Source organism: Phyllostomus hastatus, unplaced genomic scaffold (genome assembly GCF_019186645.2).
Source record: "Phyllostomus hastatus isolate PE091 unplaced genomic scaffold, TTU_PhHast_1.1 phas_contig_80, whole genome shotgun sequence".
Taxonomy (NCBI): domain Eukaryota; kingdom Metazoa; phylum Chordata; class Mammalia; order Chiroptera; family Phyllostomidae; genus Phyllostomus; species Phyllostomus hastatus.
The window spans coordinates 38442825-38468984 of NW_025333960.1; the positions used below are offsets into that span (position 1 = coordinate 38442825).

The window sequence follows — 26160 nt, forward strand, 5'->3', positions numbered from 1 at the left end:
AACATATATCCATTCATATCCGTCATGTTTTTAACTTTCTGAAAATCACATCAGCAATAGAATGAGTCTGTTTTTACAACTGTAAACTGGGAGTATTAATAGCTTCTTCATGGAGTGTTAGGATTACATTAGGTAATCACATAAATCACATAGTACATTATCTGGTGCTATAGGTGTTTAATAAATTATAGCTATTGTTACTAATAAGAGAATGGTCAACAATTTCAAATGGTGCTAAGTTTAAATAAGATAAAGAGTGAAAAAAATCTGTAATTGGATTCCCTAATTAGGAAGTTATTGGTGACTTTAGCAAGAACAGCTTCAAAGGAGTGCAGGCAGAATAAGAAATGGGAAGTGAGCGAAGGCAGGAGAGCTAGTCCTTTTGGAAAGCTTGAAGCAAGTGAGAGAGAGGAGATTCAATTCAACAATTATGAGAGCTTTTTTTTTTTAGATTGAGAAGACCTGTATATTTTTGTATACTGAGAGGAGAGAATGGGCGATGAAGGCTGAAGATAATGAAGAAGGAATGGTTTAGAGTAGGATTCACAGCAAGAGAGGCAGAAGGGAAAGCCATTGAAGACAGAGTGGTTAATATATGAGGGAAATGGAGCAGAGAAAAAATGTGAAGTCCATACTTGTCCACTTCTAATGAGAGTAGGTCTGATGTGGAAGGAATTGGAGGGGAAGGGAAGATTTGATGCACAGTCTGCATCCCAGAATACTCCTAACAACAACAACAACAACAACAGCAACAAAAAGTCCACAGCATTTTTCAGCCTAAATGGACCACGTATAGGTAATTTCAAAGTAAAGCAGGAACTTCAAACCTTTACCATAATGGGGCAGGAAAGGGAGGCCTAGAGAAGGGATGTCAAAAGTACAGTCTTGGGAATATAAGCATTGGATTATAAAGGTCTCAACAACTGCCGAAATCAATAACAAATTCTATGGCACATAAACCGGAATTAATTTGCATTTTAGAGATAGAATTAAGAGAACCTAAACAATTGCAGCCCCCCCCCCAAGTCCTGCCAATCATCTCCCCTAGGTCTCTTGATTGGTCAGTGTCCTGCAAAGGCTCTGGATCAGACATGCTAATTTTAATATTGATTGGCATGACAAAGAATCCATCTGTGCCCAAGGATTGGCTAATTTGTCTAGGCTCTGGCCAATCCTGAAAGGGGCGGGCTAGTTAAGCGTCAGGTTTCCCCGAGCTGCCTTTCTTGGGTGTACTTACTGGTCGATCAGCAAGTGGCTTCTTTCCTCCCTTCTCTCCGGCCCTAACACAGTGTCTGATGGAGCTTTCTTACCAGACCCTAAAAGTCACGCACCAGGCACGGGAAGCGGTAAGAAAAGCACATTAAGAAAATAACGCTTATCAGGAACTCCTCTCCCCTTGTTGCTGCTGGCCGATGTGTGTCCTCGGTTGCTATAGTGACAGAGTCCGCCACCGGAGTGGCGCAAGCGCGTGGCGGGCCTCTAGGTCTCATTGGTAAAGTCCGGGGGCCGGGCTTGCTATTATCACATGGTGCTGCTGAGTCTGGGACAGAGGCAGGTTTGGGAGTGCCAACGGGTTTGATGAAAGACAAGGCACGGTTGGTTTGTGACTGACGAAATGGGGTGTCGCGGGGGAGGTAATGTAGACAAGCTGAATCTTGATAGGTGAGTGGGTTTGGGGAATGGTCAAAATGCAGGTTGTTGAAAGGCTGGACAGTGTGACTTACGAGTTGGGGTACTGGGTTCTGGTGCTGATTCGCCACTACCAAGTCCGAGGGACTTTAGGAATTCCCCTTTCGGGCTTCAGTTCCCCCATTTGAAAGTAAGGTAATTGGACTGTACTCTTTTTCACACGAAGATTATATGAAGTTCACAAATGTACAGTGGTTTCCTTTTGTCTGTATCATCTGCTAACTAGCCAGCAATACTTGTTACAGCAACGAATGTGAACTGAGGACATACGATATACCAGGCACTGGAGAAGAAAATCAATGCTTGGGGGGAGGCAGGGGTAGGTAAAGATAGGGTAAATTAAATTAAAGTAAAAAAAATTTTCTGCCATCTGGGCCCTGCCTCCAGAGATTCTGATTTACTGGTTTGGGATGGAACCTGTACATTGATTGTGGTTTTTGTTTTTGAAAGCTCAGCAGGTGATTACAATGTGTAGCCAGTGTTAATAAACCGCTGGTCTAGTATTTCTCAGCTTAGAAAACAAACAAAAACCTAAAACTAATAATACAAAAAATATCATGTTCCGTTTGATCTCACATCCTTCTCCTCCCCAGCAACAATAACTGCCTCTCTCTCTTCAGCTTCAGGAGAGGGTTGGTTATGTTTTCTGCCGCTACTTCCTCAGTTTTGGATTGTACTTAAGCCCATCCCAACCTGAGCATCAGGACCTCTTAGGCTGCCTTCCTGGACCTCACCGGGACTTACTGAATCAGAAACACTTTGGGACGGGGTCTTGAAAGTTGCACTGTAAACACATAATCCAGGTTTGAAAACCACTTCCCTAAATGGTCTCATGCATTTTCATGACTTTCAGTGCTATCTATATGCCAAGAATTTCCCAAACTGACTCTAGAATGGACTTAGTTGCTGAGCCCCAAACCCATGTGCTGTCCCAGATGGGATATAGAGGATACAGAGAAGACAATGAATCAGTTGATTACCTGACAAATCTAGTAGGATATCTCAAGTATCTGCATCTTATTGTGTTCAATACCTAACTTAAAGATTTAATTTATTTTTTTTGAAGATATTATTTATTTTCAGAGAGAGGGTAAGGAAGAGAGAAAGTTAGGGAGAGAAACATCGATGTGCAAGAGAAACATCAATCGGTTGCCTCTCACATGCCCCTAACTGAAGACCTGGCCCGCAAATGAGACTCGTGCCCTGACTGAGAATCAAACCAGCAACCTTTTGTTTCTTGGGCTGGCATTCAATCCACTGAGCCACACCAGCAAGGGCCATACCTAACTTTTAACCTTCCTGTCTAAAACTTAACACCTTTCCTTTTCATTCTTCCTCCATCTGAGAGTGTGAAACCACCATCCACCTAATTGCTCAAATCAGAATTCAGGCTTAGTTTTTTATATACTTGATGCCACTTCCTTCCTAAACTTTCTGAAGGAACTGTGAAACTCCTCTCCCTATGGTGAGGCTCACGAGAAGCTTCCCAGTTCCATTAATTTTTTTCTTATAGACATCCTTTCTGGCCTTACCCTATGTATCGCTTCTCCCTGGCTTGTCCTGAATCGTATTCTATTATAATAAACTTACCACCTAGTAAGTAAACAAAACACAACTTGCTGCTGGTGTTCTGACATATCCATAAATAGAAGTATCAACACTGATTTTTGTTTTTGGAGAGAGGGGAAGGTAAGGAGAAAGAAAGGGAGAGAAACATCAATCGGTTACCTGGCCCGCACAACCCAGGCACATGCCCTAGCCAGGAACTGAACTGGTGACTTTTCAGTTCACAGGCCAGTGTTCCACCCACTGAGCCACACCAGCCAGGGCTCAGCACTTAATTATCCTTATGCAATGCCTTCTCTCTTGGTTTGCATACTACAGTCTCCTAGTGTTCTACTTTACTTTTTGGCCTATTTGATGAGCCTCCCTTTCTCTGCTCCTTAAGTTCTTGTTCTGTAGGACCTGAATTTGCCTTTTTCGGTCAGCCTGCTTCCCAAACTGGATAAAGTGCCCCTGCTTTATGGCATGTGTAGAGATCACCACACCACCTTCATCTTCAGAAATCATAATGGGCTTTTTCCTTTTTGGTTCCCACCCCCACCCAAGTAGACTGGCAACTTTCTTTTCTGACTGGGAAACTGATCATGCTTTAACAGCGCGTCTCAGTCTTTTATGCACATGCTAACCACTGGGATGTTCTGAAAATTCAGATTCTGACCCAGTAGTTCCGGGGAGGTGGCGGGGAGAGGAGGGACGTGTGTCATACGCTCCTGTGCAGTACAGATGCTACTGCCGATCTTTGCATAGCCAGGACCTGGGAATGGGGAATTTTCTCCTATTCCACTTTAAATTTAGTGTTTAATTAAAATAAGAGTATATTCAATCTGAAAAACCCCTGCTACTTTCTTTTTTCCAACTTGCATGTAAAATGCTCTAGAATGTGCTAAGGGCAAGGAAGCTCCGAGGAACAATTGGCTTCTATGTTTCTAATTTGACCACACAGTGAAAACAAACAGTAATTGGTATCAATGCATAAGAATGGTTTTGGGAAAGTCATAATTGATCCACACTTTCATGTGTACACACATTTAATCCTGAAACAAAGTTACTTGCATTTATGCTCATGTGTCATTATACATACTTTTCAAAAGTTGTGACTGCCTATGTGAAATTTTTATATTTAAGAATACCTATTATAAGTGTTAATTAATTAAGTGGTTGACTAGGTTTTTAAATGAGTGTCGTTAAATGTCTTAGCTTTTATTAATTGCATGGACCCCTAAAAAACAACAGAGTAATTGAAAATTTAATTACATCAATGTTTTTCTTCAAATAACTAAGGCTTATTAAACTTTAAGTGTTCAAACATTTAAGCATCTATTGAAATACCAATAGCTATAAACAATGTGCCGTTCTAAATACTAATTAAACAAATTCTAAATCACGATAAACCTAAGCTGAATTTTAAGTAACTCATGTTTTAAGTGCTATGCTCCTCCGTCAGGAAGATTAACCACTTCGGGGCTGACCACGGCTGCAGGCTTGTGGACATCTTTTAAAATGCCGTGTGTGGCTGCTCTTGAACCACATTCTTCCTGCACTTGGACCAAGACAGGCAGACGGATCAGAAAACCTGGGACCCTCTGCTGACGTCACATTGCTACTCTTGGAGAGTTGTTCCTTTTTTAACCACTCACTGAGACTATATAGAAATGAATTTGTATATTTGATGTTTTGGGTTAGAAACAGTCTTTATTTTGAAAAAAATAACATTAGGTTTTATTTTTAAATACAAAAAAGTATATATCTCACCACCCAGATAAATCTTGAAAACATTTTTTAAAGATTTTATTTATTTACTTTTAGAGAGGGGAGAAGGGAGGGAGAAAGAGAGGGACAGAAATATCAATGTGTGATAGATACATTGATCGATGATTTGTTACCTCTCACACCCCAAGCTGGGGACCTGGCTTGCAACCCAGGCATGTGCTCTGACTGGGAAATGAACCAACAACCTTCCAGTTCATAGGCCAGCTCTCAGTCCACTGAGCCACATCAGCCAAGGTGAAAACATTTTAAGAAGTTGATATATCCCAGGCTGGTGTGGCTTAGTGGATTGAGTGCTGGCCTGCATTCCAAAAGGTTGCTGGTTCAATTCCCAGTCAGGGCACATGCCTGGAACGGGGGAGGTCCCCAGTTGGGGGTATGCAAGAGCCAACTGGTCAATCTTTCCCTCCCTTCCCATCTCTCTAAAAATAAATAAAATCTTAAAAAATAAAAAGATAAAACATTGATATAGCCTTCTGCTTTCAAATGTGATAGAGTAGCTGGTACCAGACTAGTAATACTGCCGTATGCAGCTAGAAAACTGGACTACACACACACACACACACACACACACACACACACACACACACACGAATAACCAGTCTGTTTTCAAACAATGTGATCATGAGAGAGGGCCTGGAAGCAGTTACTGGGTTTTGGCACAGGAGGGAATATCTAAGCAGAGTACAGCAGATGAGACAGAGTTGAGTTTGGAAGACTCAGGTGGTTAGAATTGGGAGTGAAGAAGACCAGAGAGAAGGAAATTTGCAAACGAATTGCTTATGTGCATATGTACAGAAACTTAGGGAAAGACCAATTTCTATAGGCTCAACAATTACTCATGCTCACATAACATGGGGAGACATTGAATTCCAAACAACCTGAGTGGAAAAATCTTGTGGGACAAGATTTAGAGATTTCAGGAAGGCTATGCATCAAAGTAAGCTATGCTAGCCCTAGAATAAAGGTTACTTTAGTTATATCTTTCCTAACAAAGCTTAAAAATAAGCCTTGATAGGATCAGATTTACCTACAAATAAGGAAACTATCTGCCAAAATAAAACTCAACACACTTAAAAAGAAGACAGTGAAATCCAGACTTTCACAAAGACTAGAATTCAATAAAGAAAATCACTAGCGGTCACAAGAAACAAGAAAATATGACAAAACCAGCACAAAACTCAGCCAGTGGATTCAAGTTCATTTCAATGGGACTATTGAGACTTTAAACTTTCTTCTTGGTGTCTGTTTAGTATAGAGTTTTCTGGGAACTTATCCATCTCATCTAAAATTTCAAATTTATGGGCGTAGTTTTCATAATATCCTGTTATTTTTATACAAATATGTACACAGTCTGTAACCATCTACTATTTTTATTATTGACATTGATTATTTGTGCCTTCTCTCTCTTTTTTATTCATCAGTCTTGCCAATGGCTTATCAATTTTCTTAGTCCTTTCAAAGAACCAACTTTTGTTTTGTTGATCCTGTCTATTGCAAGTTTGATTTCTATTTCTTGTTTACATTCTTTTTTAAATTGATTCTAGAGAAAGAGGGAGGGAGAAAGAGAAGGAGAGAAACATTGATCAATGTGAGAGAGAAACATGGATCAATGTGAGAGAAAAACATCAATTGGTTGCCTCTTGCATGTGCACAACTGGGAATGGAAGCCACAACCCAGGCACGTGGCCTGACCAGGAGTGTCACTGGTGATTTTTCTGTTTCAAGGATGACACTGGACCTATTGAGCCACACCAGCCAGGGTTCACATTCTTAAAATTATTATTTCCATCCTTCTGCTTTCTTTGGGTTTATTTTATTATTCTTTTTCTAATTTCTTAAGATGGTTGCTTAACTCATTAATAGCTTACCTTTTTTTCACTTTTAACAAATGCATTTAAGAATTTAAATTTCCTTCCAATCACTACTTTGCCTGATTCTCATGTTTTAATATGTACCATTTCCATTCAATACCAAATATTTTCTAATTTCTACTGGGATTTTTCTCTGACACGTAAGTATTTAGAAATGTATTGCTTGTACATAGGAAGCCTAATGTCATCTTTTTGACACTGTCTTCTAGTTTAATTACATAGTGTTCATAGAATAATATTCTAAGTGATTTTAGTCCTCTGACATTTGTTGAGAATTGTTTTATGGCTCAGTGTATGGATAAGTTTATTAATTGTTCTGTTCAAATCTTTTATATCTCACATATTTTTTCTTGTTCCATCAATTGCTGAGGAAGGTGTATGAAATTCTCTCACTGTGATTATACTCTTTGTCTCTTTCTCCTGTTGCTTTTGTCAATTTTTGCTTTATTTATTTTGATGCCATGTTATTAGGTACATTGACATTTAAGATTGCTATTTTCAATTAATTTGTGTTTGATGTGAATTGGGGGTTAGGCTTAATTTTCTTGGGATGAGGGTAATCTAGTCGCTCTAACACCTTTTTAAAAAATTTGAATTACACAGGCAACTTTGTAAACAAATCAAATTACCATGTATTTGTAGGCCTATTTCTGAATTCTCTGTTCTGTTCCACTGATATACTTACCTGTCTACATGCCAACATCAAACTCTTAATTATTGTGGCTTTATGTTAAGCCTTGAAAATTGATAGTGCAAATCCTTTGACTCAGCTTTGTCCATGCTATCTTGGTTATTCTAAATTTTCAATAAATTTGAGAATCAGATTTTCAGTTTATTGACAATGGCCTGCTGAGCTTTTGTTAAGATTGCATTGAATCTATAGATCCATTTACAGGAGAATTAACATCTTAACAATATTGATTTTCCCAGTCATAAACACTGTATCTTCTTTAATTTCTCTTAGTTATATTTTGTCATTTTTAACAGAGCTTGTATTAGCTTGCTGGGGCTGCCATAACAAAATATCTGACTGGTTGGCTTAAGCAACAGAAATTTACTTTCTGTCAGTTCTGGAAGCTAGGAGCCCAAGATCAAGGTGTTTGCAGGTTTGGTTTCTTCTGAGGCTCCTCTCCTTGGTTTGCAAATGGCCACTTTCTTGCTGTGTCATTCATCATGTGATCTTCCCTGTGTTGGAGAACATCCCTGGTGTCTCTTTGTGTGTCCAAATTTCCTCTTATGAGGACACAGTCAGAGTGGATTAAGGCCCTTACGGCCCACTCTGTCTGATTTTAATGTAACCACCTCCTAGAAGTCCTAGCTTTGACCTTCCAAAGTATTCAGGGTTAGAGCTTCAGTATATGAATTGGACACAATTTAGCCCACAAAAGTCTTAAACATCTTTTGTTAAATTTGTTCCTATTTGATTTTTATATGCTGCTGTAAATGGTACTGGTGAAACATAGTTTTTCTCAAGTCTGTGTCTGATAGTTCCAATAACTTGAGTCCCGTGTGAATGTTTCAATTGTCATTATTATTGATGTTTCTCATTATGTTGTTCTTATCTTAGACTGTGCAGAGTGGTATAGCTGATAATTTGTTTTTATAAATAATTTGAGATTAAGGGGGATGTTATCTTCCAGTAGAGGTGATTTAGGTTTGCTTCTGCCGTATACCTGCAGCAGGGTACTAGTAATTCAGGAATATCTCTATCCAGTTTCAGAAACTAAGATTTTGTTTCTGGGCCATAGAGAATGGGAAACTGAACTGGCCAACTTCTCTTCTCTCCTTATTCCAAGGACTGAGCCCTTTATAGGTTTTACTTATGGTCCCCTACAGGGTCCCCCATCCTGCTGGGTCCTGGACTCCAACTTTTGTACCTGTAGTGCCTTGAGATTTTTCAAATGCACTACTCAGCATCTTAGCCTCTTAGAGGCAGGTAAATGTCCTTGGGAAAAAGTGACTTCAAATGCCAGGACTGTGTGTGTGCATCAGTGAGTACACACACAACACACAGGTATATCTGGAGAATAAAAATCCTATAATCGAAATTGCTATATCAAAGAGTTTGTACATGTGCAATTATGTGCATACACAATTGAACCATAGTACATATCCACATGTCCTTCCAGATCCAATTCTGTGCATGTACACATACACACTCTCGAGGCAGGCAGGCAGTGGCTGTGGCATGTAGATTCACAGGTACAACACCTGGAAACTCTGGGAGCCAGGTTGCTCAACTCTATATGGAGTTGAGCAGTCTATATTTACCCTCTAATTCCAGATTTTACAGATATCCTAAGTCTTGAAATTTATCAGATCTGAGAATTCCTGACAGAAATGATTGTGACCAATATTCTCAGTACTGCACATCGGCAGTTCACATAATGCATGATTAGTTACAGAGTGATACATCAAGTGGGAAGAAATGATAGGTAACACACATAATAAATAAAGTAAGCACACCACATTGCCACCACCCAGATACACTAAGGCTGAACCTTAGCATCTATCCATGTAACCATCCAGATCCTTTTCTTTGTGTGGTGTTTACACACACGGGCACACACTCCCACACACACTCCCCACTGCTATGGCACAAAGGTTCACAGGTACAACACTTGAAAACTACAGGTGTCAGCATCCAAAAGTTTCCATGAAGCCAAAGATTCTGGTCTCCTATGGAAGTGCCATTCCCTCACCCTCACCATCCTTGCATTCCTCCTTCAAAATTCCATCTCCAAGGCGAGTCCTCTGTTCATTGTCGGGAGAATCAGTTCTTGATGTCTTTAATGTCTTGGCCGTCATTGGGGCAATCTACTTTGCAGGCTTCCTGCTGCTGCTGCTGCTGCTGCTGCTGCTGCTGCTGACTGCCGGCGCCAAGTGGGCACTGGTGGTGCTCGTGCAGTTAGAAGCCGGCCTCCTAGGGATGTTAGAGGGAGCATGGCCGCTTGTTGTGGGGTATAGTAAGGCTGGCATGACCTTGACTTCTTCCTGGACAGCCGCTGCTCTTCTTTCAAACTAGCTGAAAAGGACCATTTTGCTTGTCGGCCCTTGGGCTCATTGGCACATGTAGACCTGACCTTCAGTATCAGTGCCCTTGTCCGCTGCCCTTGGGCATTCTGAAGCTGCAGGTACATCTCCCGCCATGACTCATCTTCTTTGGGCCTTTCTTTCTTAAAGTTGTGCTGCCGATGCATTTTCCATGATTGGTCTGTTTCTTCAGCTAGTACATGATTGTATTTCTCTAGGCGATATAGCTGATCAGGTGTACAACTCTCCAAAACGGGTTCCAGAACAGAATACGGGACTCCTTCCACTGGAAAGAGTAAGTTGATGCTGTTCCTAAGGACCTGGATACACTGCTGGCACAAAGTCATCATTTTGCAGAGGCAGGCCCACTTGGAACCAGAGAACACCCGCATTTTCGAGTTGGTTCTGAGCCTGGTAAACACAGCTTCTCCCTTTTCCTGCAGTGAAGACAGTGCTCTTTATTTCTGTTGGAAGGAGGACATTACTTCAAAGGCAGAAAGTGGATGGTAACTAACCGGGACGTCTGGGAACAAAGGTGACCCACCAGTGGGGACATTTTTGAGCCTGGCCCCGCTGGCTCCAGATGGCTGCGGCTTGTCTGTGCTTGTCTTAGGTAATTCCTGAACCAAGTCCAAGGTTTCACTAGCGCTTTTAGAATCCTTTTTCTTAGGTCTTTTCCCTTCAAGTGCAGTGGTTGGAGTCTTCACACTCTTTTTCTTTCCGCGGGCCTGGTCCTAGGTACGCCTCAAAAGCCACGGCGGGCGGCTGGAATTACTCCTCCTCATCTGCCTGCTCCACGACCGGGAGGGAACCCGCTGGCTTCCGACCCAAGGGAGGCGTCCAGGCTTTCTCTTCCGGAGTCTTGAGGTTGTTCGCAGCCTTCCCTCCCACCTTGGACAGCAGGACCCCTGCCGCCTCTGCGGGGTCTAAGCTGTCCAGACACCTTCTCTTTGTCGGATGGGTTTTCTCTGAGTCGTCACGCCTTCGCTTTTCCAGGGGGTTGTCCGGAGCCACCTCCGAGGGAGGCGAAAACTTCTGGAAGCTGCGGCCCTCTCTCTCCTTTCGATTCTTGGCACCACGAGAGGTTGGTTCCTCCGTGGCACCCTCTCGGGAAAGAGGCCCAGGGCGTTCCTCTCTGCCGAAGACCTGGTGTGACCTCTGGCTGATCGCAGAGGAGGGCTCCTCCTGTCCCTTGGCACCCGCACAGTGGATATCCTTGTGGGAATGCGGGTGCTCCCCACTTTGATTCACAGCCCCTCTCCGCTGGGGTGCCCCCAGGCGTCCTTCTTACCGAGCTCTTGTCCATCCATCCTGAGGCTGCGACCTGGCCTTCCTCAGGCTGCTGGTGTGCCTCCCAGCCCGGGGCCACGAGCCTGCGAGGGTCCCCAGACATCTGCCGGGACCGGCCGCCCGAAGAGCCCTATCCCGCGGAGTGCCCGGTCTCTCCCCTCGCGAAGGTGGGGCCCTTGCTGGGGCCTCTGGAGCTCGGAGCAGGGCGAAGGCCCGCGGGATGCTCCGTGGCCTCCCTACATCTCCTCCTCCTGGAGAGGAATGACGAGCCCTCCGGGACTTGCTCACTTCCGAGGCCCTTTCGTCAGGCCCGGTGTTTCCTTCCACGGGACCCAACTTCTTGCACTGGGCCACCGAGTCCTTGGCAAGACTCCTCACATGCTTGTGCTTGGGCAGACGACTGTCTGGACCCGGTCTCCGCCAGAATGGCTATGGCCTGGCGGGGGTCTCCTCTCCTGAAATCTGCAGCTTCTAAGGCTGGGCGGGTGGGGCGGGGGGCGGGGGGAGGCGGAGCCAGGCGTGCTGAGGCCTGGGGTACCAAGTTAATTTGCATATGCAGATCACTCAACGGGAAGAGTGGGGGGCTGGGATTTAAGTTTAGGGCCCACTGTGCGAAGCACCCTTCTGAAGAGGGTGAGGAGTGGAAGCCTAGAGCGAGAAGGGGGTCTGTCTGAAGTCAAACAACAGCCCCGCGAGGGCACTAAGAGGCCCTGCACCCGTTTGCTCGCAGAGCAGTGTCTGACTGCGGCATCAATCAGTTCTTCTGGAATGAATGACTGAAGGGTCATTTTCTCCCAACATCAGACGTAGGGCCTGACTCAGATCAGCCCTGGACACTCCAAGGGTCCTTGAGGGGGCTCAGTCTCACCCCGTAAGGACTCAGTTTCATCACTACCACGATTACAACCCCAAAGAACAACTTAACAGCGTTAACTGACACTGTCAGCACTGACTCTGTCAGCACTGACTTCGGCCTGTTGGTTAGGGAAGATCTGGTCAGATCATTTGTCGGCACTAACTCCGTGGCTCTGATGAGATCCTGACCAGATCTCCAGGAACGCACCTGGCCTGCCCGCTTTGCCCAAATCAGGAGGCTCAGTGGCTGCTCTTCCTTGATATTTTATACATAAGGTTTTTTGATCTCAAACAATTCTATAGGTATACTTTTGTTCAACTCTCCCCTCAGATTTTCTAGTTGTCTTAACATTATTTATGGAGCAGTCTATATTTCCTCCGTCATCCTGGGTTTTACAGATATCCCAAGTCTTAGAGAATTTATGCAGTCTGAGATTTCCTGAAAGTTATCATTGTTTTCAATATCCTCAGCAGCATCAGTTGGTGGTTTTAATATTGCATGATTACTCAGAGTCACAAATCAATTTTAAGGAAAGGATATAAAAAACACAGTAAGTAAAACGAAAACACCACCTGCCCACAGCCCAGACACACTGAGATGTTAACCAGGGGTGAACCCTGGTGTATATTCGATGTATTCTACCAAACCCTTTTCCTGTGCGCGCACACACATATTGTTTTAATGACACTGACCTTTTTAGAAATCATGAAAATCGTTCTGTAGAACCTCTCTCTTTCTCATTTGTCTGATTTCTTCTTTGAGGCCTCATTTGTTTCCCCTCCCTGGTGAACTGAAGGTTGGTTCTGCAGACTCCATGGCTTTAAGTTAATCCCTTTCACTTAACCGGGCAGGTGGTACTGAGGACATCAGGAGACTGTGACATTGACTTGCTGTGATGGCAGTCTGACCTCTGCAACGTGCAGCTCTGCTGCAACCAGAAAGGTGCATGTGTGAGCATGGCATAGAATGGAAAGTCCCCCATGTTTCGGTGGATTTTATACTTCTCTGAAATTTCAAATTTTATAACCAGTTCCTACTCGGAATCAACAACAAATGCCCCTCTTCGTGGAACATTGTTGCTGAGCATAGCTGACCAGTCCTAACTTTGCATTAAGTACAATAAACACCTTCCTGGATCTGCAGATATTCCTTTTGATAGTTCCAGTGCTTTTTCAAGTTATGCAGCATTTAAAACTTAGGAAGTTTCCTGGTAGAAACAGGAGGTAATCAGGAAACAAACAAAAAACAAATTAGAACCTACGGGTATATATATTCAAGCTTTTAAGTGAATATTAGAAGCAGGGACTGTAAAATAGAACTATAATAAAAACATTTGAAAGAAGAAATGTGTCCTTTTTAACTGTTTGCTTTTGAGATGGAAAGCTTAATGCAAAATTTGGATCTTATTACAGAAATTGAAATGAGCTCATGCAAATTAATCTCCATTGCACCCGTAAAAAAGAAATTAAAAGCACTAATGTTGCATGTGGTGTATATACAGTAACATTTCCTAAATATCTTCTGGGTCTGAAACTAGGAATGATATTCAATGCTTCCTTTTCCTCAGGCTACAGTATCATAGGATTCAATTTTGAATCTGATAATGGAGGCATTTTTGTTGCACAATAGCCCACAAAGGAAATGAAGGAAGAAGAAAACAGACAGATTATTGAAGCAGAGACAAATGAGATACCTTGGTAAATGTTCACTTCTGGGCTTTCTTTCTTTGGTAGACAGAAATTAATTGAGCATCTAATTGTGTCCATTTCAGGGGGACACCATCTTTACAGTTTAAATTGACCATTTGTTGGTGGCCCATTCTTAGTTTTTTAATTTAGCAGATAATTTTCTGTGCTAATTTGAGTGGCATAAGTAGAAAGATGTTACAGATCTGGCAAACTTTACACTTTTAATTAACAAATTTATAAGACCACATTCTACATTTCAAGTAATAGCACATCTTAAATATTTAACACTAGGTATCTGTAAAGTGTGTTTTGTGATTTCTCTTTTCTTATTAAATTCTGGCTTTCCATCAAGCTTGTCTCACAGAAAAAGTCTCATTATTATTTCAAGGCCTGGAGACCCCAAGTACACGCTGTCTCACAGTGTGCATGGTAAGAAAGCCGTTCTTGAAGCAGCCTCATTACCAAACAGAATTCTAAATCCCTGGGCCAAAGGATGTCCCTCAGTTTTCATCATCTGCCATGTGACTATTTGCCAAACTGTGATTCTAGCCAAAAAATCATGGAAGAACTCGTGACCAAAGTTGAGACAGCTACCATTTTCTAGGAAGGTAATTGACACCCTGCATAAGCCTCTCTGACAGGTTATTTATATTCTTTGAAGAATATGGTTAACATTGCTCAGATCAGCTTAGGATCCAGAGATCTCTTCATCCCAAGAATTAGAGTTTTGCCTTCCCGTCCTGATCCATTGTGAGATCACTAAGTCGGTGGTTCACTGTTCAAACAACTCTCCAGTGCCTTACTGGTATGGCTCAGTTAGTCGGGCATCATCTTGCAAAGGGAAAGGTCACAGGTTCGATTCTCGGTCAGGGCACTTGCCTGGGTTGCAAGGGTATATAGGAGAAGCAACTGATAGATGTTTTTCTCTCGGGGCAACAAACATGTTTCTCTTTCATATGGATGTTTTCTCCCTCCCTTCTCCTCTCTCCAAAAAACCAAAAAACCAAAAACCACCAAAGAAAGACTCTCCAGGAATTCTAAAAGGAACTTGAAGAAGATAATTCTGCTAAATGTTTCAGCTCAAGATTTGTGAGAGTTGCTGTGAAATCTAACGTTGTACCTTTGGGTAGTGGACAATAAGACTCTCAGGTTTCTCTGCCTTTGTGTATACACAGTTTTTTTTTGTTCACATTGTCACTGATTTTTTTTAAAAAAGATCTTATTTATTTGTTTTTAGAGAGAAGGGAAGGGAGGAAAAAAGATAGGGAGAGGAACATCAATTGGTTGCTTCTCACACGCCCCCAACTGGGGACCTAGTCTGCAACCCAGGCATGTGCCTTAGGCTGGGAATAGAACTGGAAACCTTTGGGTTCACAGGCCAGCACTCAGTCCATTGAACCACACCAGACAGGGCATAGTAGCACTTATTTATTTTTTTTTCCACCTGAGTGTTCTGTGTTTAACTCATTCAATGCTGCCTAATTTTAAAAAAACCTTTCTTTCTCTTCACTTTGCTGTCATAAGATTTTTTAAAAAGATGTAACCACAGTTGATTGATTTTGGCAAATGTGGCACACTGTTTAATTTTTTGGTGAATTAAAATAGCAGCTTCTCTCTGGTCTGGAGTGAATGCGGGGTGGGAGTAGATACTGATGAGGAGGGGTTCGTAGTGGGGAGAAACTGATGGAGGGAAGAGCATTGGGCCCAGGAACTAGAAGATTTGGGTTCTGCTTCCCACTCCTTACAGGCTTTTGAGAAAATCTCTTAACTTTTCTAGATCTCAGGTTCCTGGCACTCAATGATCTCCAGGTACCTTCTAGACTCCTGAAATTCTGAATCGAAACTCCAAGCATGAGTTTGAGAATGTGTACATTTAAAAACATATACCATCAATGTTATTACTGCTTGTTTAGTGTGAGGTTATATTTTTATTTTGCAAACTTGGTTTGGACTGAATTTTATGATGACTGTCATCTTTATTATGGAATTAATACTTGGAACTCCCTAAATTTCATGAATGGCTTCCCCTCCTAATACACTAGATGGCGCTATAGGCGAGGCAAATCAAACTACTAAAAAAAAAAGCAAGAAACTTTATCGACACAAATTAGAAAGGCCTTCACCAAGGAAGAGTTGTTGCGTCAGCATCTTCAGAAAGATAAATGAAAACTGCCAGTGTTGGACCTTTTAATATCAGGATAATGTCATTTTTACGGTAGCTTTCAAACTTTTTGATTGTGCTCAATTAACGAAGACGTCTTAGGTTGAGATCCAGGACCCATACATATGATCAAATTGCACACAATTCTATGAAGCCATAGTAAGCCTTCTTATCTGTTATGCATTCTGTGATAATTCTATTGCTGATTGTACCCCATTAATGATTTCATGACCTGTATTTCAAAAACAAACAGTTATCTAATGAACCTTTCAAAAAATGCCAGACTCTACTTAGCACTGGGCGCCATACCCGGTACCAGGGAGGAGAAATGCATAAGGATACTTGTTTACTGGGAAAGGGAAGAGTTAGTTACCTTGAGGGATATGAGACAGCAACCTTGTATAGTAGTCACATAAAATAAATGCATATTCCATTCATATAACCTTGTATGGCACTGAAATGCCACAGACTAAGAGTCAGTGGAAGAAGATATTTTCAGGGAAGATTTTATGGAATAGCTGGATCATATATAACTAAGGCTTTCCTTTGATATGAACTTTTAAAAAAAGATTTTATTTATTTTTAAAAGGAAGGGAAGGGAGGGGAAAGGACAGGGAGAGAAACATTGATGTGGGAGAGAAACAACTGGTTGCCTCCTGCACACCCCCAACTGGGGACATGGCCTGCAACCCAGGCGTGTGCCCTGACCGGGAATCGCATCAGCGACCTTTTGGTTTGCAGGGTGGCACTCAACCCACTGAGCCATGACAGCCAGGGCTGATGTGAACTTTCACTGGGGAAATTACATACTGCGGAACTAAAGTAGTCACATAAAATAAATGCGTATTCCATTCATATAAAGTTCAAAAATATGACAACTAAACAATATGTTTATAAGATACAGACATAGTTGGTAAATCCATAAAGAAAAAAGGAGTAATTAACATAAAAGTTAGTTACCTCTGGCGAGAGGGAGGGGAAAACACCTGAAAGGAACACAAGAGGGAATTTCTAAGATGCTAAGGGTGCTCTGGGGCTTAACCAGGGTGGCATTTGTTATTATTATTCAAAATAAATGGAGGCTTCCTATACTCTTCTGTATGAATTATATATTTTAAAATAGCAAATAAAAATAGCAAAGAAGATTACTGTAATTGCTTTGTGATTATCTCTGCTTGGTAATTTGCTCTTTGGTTTGTTAACCCTCCTTGACTGATGGGGTCTCTTCAAGGACAGAGACTGAAAAGTACCCAACGTCATTTCTTAAGAATGGCCTGTTACACACTTTTAAAGCTCTTCTAATGCTATCTGTTGTCCTTGAGGATGAATTTGGATTTTAGAAACAGTCAAATCTGTTAATAAAGTATGTTTTTAAATTGAATAACTTCAAGTAACAACAACAGCAGGATTATCCAACAGCAGAGAGTTGATTAACTTATGGTTCATTCTCTGCAGTTATTAGAAATCATATTTTAGAAAAACTTTTAATGACGTGGAAAAATACAGGGCTGCGCAAAAGTAGGCTGACAGTTGTTCATATGTTGTGACTATTACCACCGCTTTATTAACTCGGAAAAGTGTCACAATGTCACAGAGCACTGAGATACAATCTCTTAAGTGCTTTAGTTGCCAGCCTTATTTGCACGTTCTTGTGGTCTGCTTGCTATACTCAAGCACACATCGGCACAGAGTCCTTTGTTGTCCTCAATAAACCTGCTTTTGCCCACCCTTGTATTTACAAAGTGTTTTTAAGAAAAAAGAAAATGACAGGTTATCAAAACACACAAGAAGTGTCTTTTGTAAGAAGATTGAAAGAGTGTGACTAAAATGTTTTGGGTTTTTTCCATGCCTTTATGCATTGTCCCAGCTTTGTACATTGGTCACATACTATTTTTGTAAATGCGGGCTGAAGTAAGACTATGGTCATTTGTCTACATTGAAGGCAATTTAGTTAGAGGAATTTCAGAAATGTGTTGAGCCATGGAATAAGAGCATGGCTTGTCGAGGTGCCTGCTCTGAAGGGTGACTCCATTTAAATATATTAGGTCTGATATATTTGTTTAGAAATCGGTCACTACTTTAAAGAAGAGACATTATTTTTTAGAGCAGTTTTAGGTTCACAGCAAAATTGATCAGAAAGTACACAGGATTCTGTAATACTTGGCCATAAAAAAGAAGAAAATCGTACCCTTTGTGGCAGTATGGATGGACCTGGAGAACATCATGCTAAGTGAAATAAGCCAGTCAGACAAAGACAATACCATGTGATTTCACTCATATGTAGAATCTAATGAACAAACTGACCAAACAAGGAAAATGGGGACAGACTCACAGATGGAGAGCGGGATGACAGCTGGGGTAGGGAGGGCAGGGGTGGAGGGATTGAGCAAAAAAGAAAAAGGACTCATGGACATGGACACCAGGGTGGCTGCTGGAGGGAGGGAGGTATAAGAGGAATAAAAGGTAATGGGAAAAAAATTCAATAAAGACTAAATAACATACAAAAAATAATAAGAAAAAAGAAGAAAACACACAGGATTCCCATGTGCCCCCAGCCCCCACACATGCACACGCTTCCCCAGTATGAACGTTCTGCACCAGGTAAACCTGCACTGACACATCATAATCCCCCAAGTCCACAGTTTACATCAGAGTTCACGTTTGCTGTTGTACATTCTACGGATTTTGACAAATGTATAATGATGTGTTATCACACTTAGAGTATCATATAAATGGAATCACCTAAAATCCTCTGCACTCTACCTCCCTCCAACCCCCCTAAACTCTGGGCACCATTGGTCTTTTTATTGTTTTCAAAGTTTTGTGTTTTCCAATATGTCATATAGTTGGGATCATATAGTACGTAGCCTTTTCCAATTGGCTTCCTTCACTTGTAATATGCATCTATGTTTCCTCCATGTCTTTTTGTGGCTTGATAGATCATTTTTTTTCAGTACCAATTACTATTTCATTGTATAGATGTACCACCATTTATTTATCAGTGTGCGGGTTTCTCTCTACACATACAAACTCATTTGGGCAAGTACCATGGGGTGTACTTGCTAGGTCCTATGTTAAGAGAATGTTCAGTTTTGTAAGAAACCAGCAAACTGTCCTCCCAAGTGACTGTACCATTTTGTATTTCCACCAGCAATGGATGCTCTGCATCCTCACCAGCACTTGATGTTGTCAGCACCCTGGTTTTTCACCATCATGATCGGTGTGTAGTGGGACCTTGTTGTTGTTTCAATTTGCCATTCCCTAATGACACAGGATGTTGAGCGTCTTTTCATGTGTTTAGTTGGCACCTGTATATCTTCTTTTGTGAGGTGTCCGTTTATGTCTTTTGCCCATCTTTAATTGGGCCGGTTTTCTTATTGAGTTTTAAGAGCTCTTTGTATATTTCGGATAACAGTCCTTTATCAGATGTGTCTTTTGTAAATATTTTATCCCAGTCTAAGTCACTACTTTTCATGTTATCCATCTTATTGCTTCAAGAATTATTATACATTTTCTTTTCTCTTAGAGAGCCCTGGTTTATTTATAGGGTGGAGCAGAAGTAAGCTTACAGTTGGTCATATGGAAAATAACACAATACTTTATAAATACTAATACAAGAATAAACTGTTTTGCATACTGACAACTGTAAACCTGCTTTTTCCCCACTCTGTATTTTCAACTTAATTCAAAGCAAAACATTTAACTGACAAACAACAACAAGTGTGAGAGATAAAATGCAGATACATGTTTTTTAAAAAAGCAGTAACTACTGTTTGAGTGGCAGAAACACACCATAAACTTTGGCTGAACTAGTGGTACTTACTATGCTTCATTCACAAGCTCTTTGAAACACAAATTGCTTTATTTGCTATATTTTCTAGCAATCTGAATAAAAGCTTATCCCTTCAAGAAAAAAATCTATTTTGGATGGATACCTTTAAAATACTTTACCTGCCAACTTAAACAGCAAATATTGACGATAATTGAACCTCTTCATTATGACTTTTTATCATAATAGTGCATTCAAAAAACAAGAACAATTTGTTGTGGAAAAGGGACAATCAGAGGATAAGAAGAAACTCTTGGAAATTAAAAAATATTATTGTCTAAATAAATCTTCTGTAGATGGTTCAAAGGCAAGGCCAAGGAAATTGCCCAGAAAATGGACATAAGAGACAAAGAAATGGAACACTGGGGGGAAAAAAAAGAATCTTAAAAAGATGGATCTGGAACATCCCCCATTCAATTAGTAAAAGTTCTTAAAAATAAACCAGAAAAAAACAGTCATTTATCAAAGAAATTTTCTAAGAACAGAAGCACTGGATTGTCTAACTTGACAATGGCCAGCACAGTGAATGGGAGAAGACCTGAACCAAGGAAGTTGTATAATTTCAGAACACCAAAGTTAAAAATAAGATCCTAAAAGCTTCCCAGGAAGAAAAGACATTAACACATGCATAGAATCAGGAATAGAATGGCAATGTAATGCCCTTTCAAACTATCAAGTTTAAAGTAGAATAAAGACATTTTCAGGCACACGAATGCTCAGCCGCATTCATCTCCATGTATTTTTACTCAAGAGGGTGTGTGCTACTAAACCAAGGGAGGAACCAGAAGAGGAGAAGATTGCATTTCTAGGGCGGCCAATGCAGGAGAAGTCTCAAGGGAAGTGCCCTGAGGGGCGCCCATCCCAGCAGTCAGCAGTCCAGAGTGGAGTGGGAAGGGGAGGGGGAGTGTAACTGACACGCCGTCTGGTGTGTTTCATGAAAAGGAATGGGATATAAAGGGTCTTTAGAGGTGTGCTGGTGTTTGAAAGTTAGCAATAGGTACATAGGAAAGTAGCCAAATTTTTTAAACGAGGCAATTATTCATTACCGAAAAATAAGGTTGTACAGAAATGGAAAAGTAACTATAGTACTTTTGCACTCAGCAGAGAATGTTGTTTTACATGGTCCCAGTAATCTAGGCACCAGACACTGACAGAACCGAGAGGGGAGGGGATACTGAGAGGTGTGTGAAACAGCCTGTTCCTCGTCCGCCTTAACAGGGAGTGAACAGTCAATGTCTAATCTTCATTTATCATGAAACAGTGATATATTTAGAAACATGGAGGTGAATATTGGGAGCAACAGTTAAAGCAATTACAGTCATTGCCTCTAGGGAATGAGGGGTGGGGGTGGGTAGTGGAGCTGGACAGACTACCATTTTCTTTAAAAATTTATAGTGTGACATTAGTCTTAAAAGAGAAGAAAATTTTGACACACACTACCACATGAATGAACTTCGATGACATGCTGAGTGAAATAAACCAACACAGAAGGGCAAATATCTAGGAGTCCACTTACACGAGGTGCCCGGAACAGGCCGGTTCGCAGAGACAGAGAGCAGAGTGCTGGTAGCCCGGGGCGGAGACCGGGGGTTACCGCGGCGTGAGCACCGGGTTTCAGTCCGGGAAGATGAAGGAGCTCCGAAGACGATGGCAGGTCTGGCTGCGCAACAGTGCCCCTGTGTAAACTGGACACTAGAAAACGGTTACAATGGTCAAGTTTGTTTTACATATTTCACTACTCTTCAATTAAAAACCAACATACAAAGAAAAATTACAGTACTGTTTGATTTATAGAAAGCTTTGGATGAACGCCTTGAAAAATGTTTATATGTGTGTCATGAGTGTGTGTTTGTACATAGATTTCACGGCATAGTTTGGGCCACTCAGGGGCCCGTTTTTCCTTTATCCAGTTCTTACCTGTGTTGTCCTTATAAAAGGATGCTATGTAAGTTGTTCTCAAATAAGGGAAATACTATTGAAAGTATTCAATCAATATATTTCAGGGAAATTTGAGATACCAGATAACTAAATGCAGTGTATTAAGACTGCGAATAAATGTACAAATAATACCCTCATCCAGCTTGAATAAGGGTATTATTATGCAGGAACTTCCCTTTTGTGGCCTCTGCTCCTCTATTCCCAATGCAGCCACCCCTGCGAGGTTTACTGGAACTCCCCTCCACGTTGGCGCAGGGGCTGGGTGGGACTCGAGAGAATTTAAGATGCATCAGCAGGTAAGTACCTGTGATGTCAGAGCTGATTTCTGGCAGAGTTGATCTTTATCACTTTCCCTAGTCTGGTCCAAATCACACTAGGTGTATTTCTTGCTTCGCAGTTATAAGCAATACAATGCCAATTACCTTGGCAGCAAGAAGTTAACTAGTAAAGTGCAATTCTGGTTTAAATCACGATACCTTCAGTTTACAATTAAGTAGTCAGATCTAGGAAGAAAATAGCAACGGAAAACAACCCTACATCCTGAGAAACGTCAAACTGCCTTCCAGCCTTTAAGTCACGCTTCTTGGTTCTGACAGGGTACTCCTACCTTCAGGGGTTTCTTGTGATATGAGGAATGTTGTGCTCTCATTGCCCTCCCACCTAAATTTTCCCTTTTGTTCACAGTGCGAGATGAGGACAGAAGCACGGCGAAAAAATCTTCTTATTTTGATTTTGCATTATTTAACACAAGAAGGGTATGTTATATTACATATATTTAGATATGATTCTTCTCTTTTTCTGACCTCTGCTTTTCCAGATGTACCCTTTTAAAAACAATGAATAGACTGGATTTTTTAAAAAAGAATGGTTTAATATTTACAGAAAAATTGAGCAGAAAGTACAGAGAGTTCCCTTATGCTGGCAGCCCCCGGCCCTGCCCAGTCTCCCCTGTTACTGGCGTCTTGCATTCTGTGGTACTTTTGTTACAACTGATGAACCGGTACTGTGCATTGGTATATTATTATTACCAGCTGGAGTCCATAGTTCACATCAGGGTTCAGTGTGGCATTGTACAGTTCTATGAGTTTTGACAAATGCATAATGCCAAGTATCCACCGCTGCAGCATCATACAGGATAGCGTCACTGCCCTAAAAATCCCCTGTTTTCTACCTGCCCCTCCCCCTCCCCCAGCAACCTAGACACACACTTGTATTGCCTCATGTGCTCAGATATTTTTCACATTGTGCACTTGAAAACTGTATTCACAAAACTACCCACTTCATGGGATACACACCTTTTCCCATTCAGGTTTGAAGATAGCGTAGGCCTTTCAGGTGAGCTTCCTGGGGTCCCACCGCTGGCTATGCTCCCAGAAATAGCGCTCTTAATCCTCAAGTTTTCTTCCTGCAAAATAAAGACATTGCATTGACCTGAATGACCTATGCTCAGCCCTTTTCTGTGCAATGCCCATCCATAACTGGCAGCTTGGGGGATTGGGCGGGGAATTTGGCCACTTACCTGTTCTGGTCTAAAGAGTTGGCTGTGTGTTAGCAAAGCATGCATTCCCCCTTGCTGCCATGAGATGGCCCCTTTCATCTCGAATCCGTGAAAACTCGACTGAGTGTTGAGAATTTTCCCTGACACCTACTGGGAAAGTGACTTAGGAGTAGATTATCAAGATGTAAAGTGAACTACAGTATAGGTAACTTTCAGGACACATCATGTCCTTAAAATAGACCTGCCTTTAACACAATACTAAGAGTTCAGCAAAGAGGGTAGATTATTGTGGTTTGGAATAAACAATCAGAGAAAGCTTTGTAGAGAAGATGATGTGAGCTGGTCTTTTTTTTTTTTAAATAATTTTTGATGTTCAGTCACAGTTGACATACAATGAAAGATGAGAAGAATAGCAACAGACAGATGTGATGCACAAGGACACTCTAGGCAGGGCACAGAAGAAGGGGCACTGCCTGACTGGAACGGTCCGGGGAACAAAGAGCGGAGCTCCAGTGCATGAGGGAGAGCTGGCGAGATCAGACAGTGGAGGGTCATGGACACGGGTCCTTGCAACAATACACGTGCCTCCCCTCGGGACTTACAGCCTCCCCGCCTCTCCTGCCACCATGTCGTGCTCATTGCAGCTCACCCCTCTTTCTGAAGTCCTGTCCTGTCCCTCTGTTGGTTAAGAACCTCCAGTGGCTCTGGCCAACCCTATCAAGTTCAGACCTTGTTCAAGCTCAAGTAGTGTAACAGGAACACAGAGAAGCAGTTTTGTTCCCCTGATCAGTTAGCTTAGGAAAGACGGGACCTGCCATCATCTACAATAAATTTTTTAAGTCAAAATTCTATGATCCCAGAGTTTCAAATATACTGTGATGTCAGTAATGACTATGAGCAATCTATAGTATACGTTTCCATCTTCCCTTTTTTTTTGCTTCGCAAGGGCATATATGTAAGTATATGTGTATTTAGTCATTAAAAATGTTTGGAAAGGTAAAGAAAACGTTAACAGGCATTACCTCTGAGTAGTGAAATTTTCTTTTGACTTATCTGTATTTTCTAGTCTTTTCTTAAATTAGTATATATTACTTCACACTAAACAAAAGCTATTAATGGACAATGGATTTAGTTCTCCCTGTGTGAAATGGGGATGTAGAAGCCTGGCGAGCCATCAGTGAGTGTGAAGCTCACTGACTATAGCCAGTTGAAGTTTCCAAGTTCTTAAAAGTTAACAAGGTCGTTGGAAATACTCATGGCAACATCCTTTAAGGAAGTTCAGTCTTCCAGCTGGCCTGAACTGGGGCAGGGAAGAGAGCATTAAAAACAAACAAGTTTCCTCCTTCTGCCTTCCAGATTCAAGTCCAACAGAAAGAACTCTAGCCCGTAGCTGGAACTCTCAGTCCGAGCTCCTTGGATAAACCCCTGAAACTGAATATGAATTTGTGCACATTTACACATGTGTCCAGTTTTCAGGAGAGGGTTCCTGCTCATAAAAAGAAGTTAAGAACTAAGGTGAAGACCTGGAGGGTCTTTCCATTTTCAGAGGATTGTGAGACAAGGCGCTTGTTTTTATTGCTAAGACTGCTTAAGTCGGGCAGCTTTACAACTGCACAGTTAAAAATGACAGTGAAGAATCCATGGTGAAGGAGCTACTTACACCCAGAAGTAGTCATGTGTGACTGATGAAAATGTACCAGAAATAATGCATCCGGCCGGTTGATGTCCTCTCACACTAAATTTCCTCAGTGGTGCTGATCAACATGTCATTGGAATTTCCTTCAGGGCTCGTGACATATTCTTGTGAACTGCCTCAACGATGGCAAATCTTGCCTGTTGGGGCTGAATTGGGTTTTGTCAAATGCCAAATGTTACCTAACACAAATAAAGAGGTAATCATGTTGGGCAAATACTCACCTTTGGCTACAAACGAGTAAAGGTGAATCACACGACATTTTCTTAGTTGAGTTACTTATGTGACTAAGCATGTACAAAAACGCTTAAACAATGACAACTTGGGGCTTTTAATGTCTGTTTATTTTTATTCATTCTACCCAGAGTTAATTTTTTTATTTTTGTTTTTTTCTTCTGTGAAACGGCCAGATATATCGATGCAGCTAATGCTTTGGAGCAAGAAACTAAGCTGGGGTTACGGCGCTTTGAAGTTTGCGACAACGTTGACCTTGAAACTATTTTGATGGAGTATGAGAGCTATTATTTTATAAAATTTCAGAAATACCCCAAAATTGTCAAAAAGGCATCAGACACAGGTACATGGCTATTTTGTAGAAATAAAACTTGATCTCATCTTTGAGATTAGCATTTCTTCATGTGACTCCCAGATAGAAGGCGCCTCTCATGCTGCGCTGAGAGAGTAGACCAGAAAGATCCTGCAGCTTCTCTCAGACCCAGTGCAGACAATGTAAACGTGATCCTCTGGACATGGCCATTCCTTTAGTTACACTGGCACGTGTTTGAGGAACGCGTGCTTTAGCATCATGAAAGCCAAATCCCGTTGTATCACAAGTACTTTTTTCTCAGTTCTGGTTTACAGTCGATGTTATTTTGTATTGGTTTCAGGTGTGCAGCATAGTGGTTCGACAATCACACGCTTTACAGGTACTCTTTAGGAGACCAACATTACTGTCATTTCTTTAGAGAAAGAAAGAGCTGTTAGAAGAGGATAAATGACAGAAGACTCTTCTTGTTAGGAAGACCTATTATCTATCTTGAAAATACCATGAAAATGAGTATTGGTGAAGCTAATAGCTCATGTATAGATAATGAAATGCTTTTGAAAGCCATCAATCCAGATAATGATCAATATTTTGCAAAGACCCAGTATAGGTTAGCAGTCAAGGAGGCTGGCTGGAGGAAAGATCTAAAGTAAGGGCCCTATGTTTTATAATAATGTTGGCTTAGAAGTCTGTAAGTGGGGGAAGTAATTATAAACCGAGGGAGATCATTGTCCTGT

The 26160-nt window shown here is 41.5% G+C and overlaps 1 protein-coding gene across 2 annotated transcripts in view; it reads left to right on the plus strand.

Moving 5' to 3' along the window:
- Positions 1 to 1237: 1237 nt before the first annotated feature.
- The window catches only part of KATNAL2 (katanin catalytic subunit A1 like 2), a 62566-nt gene continuing 37643 nt past the window's right edge, over positions 1238 to 26160 (plus strand). The window contains exons 1-3 of one of the 2 annotated variants that reach the window (XM_045850106.1): positions 1238 to 1346; positions 22373 to 22443; positions 25290 to 25456. In XM_045850106.1, coding sequence (XP_045706062.1) covers positions 1296 to 1346; positions 22373 to 22443; positions 25290 to 25456 — 289 coding nt within the window. In that variant the 5' untranslated portion in view covers positions 1238 to 1295. The remainder of the gene's footprint in view (positions 1347 to 22372; positions 22444 to 25289; positions 25457 to 26160) is intronic. The other variant, XM_045850107.1, reaches the window with a different exon arrangement.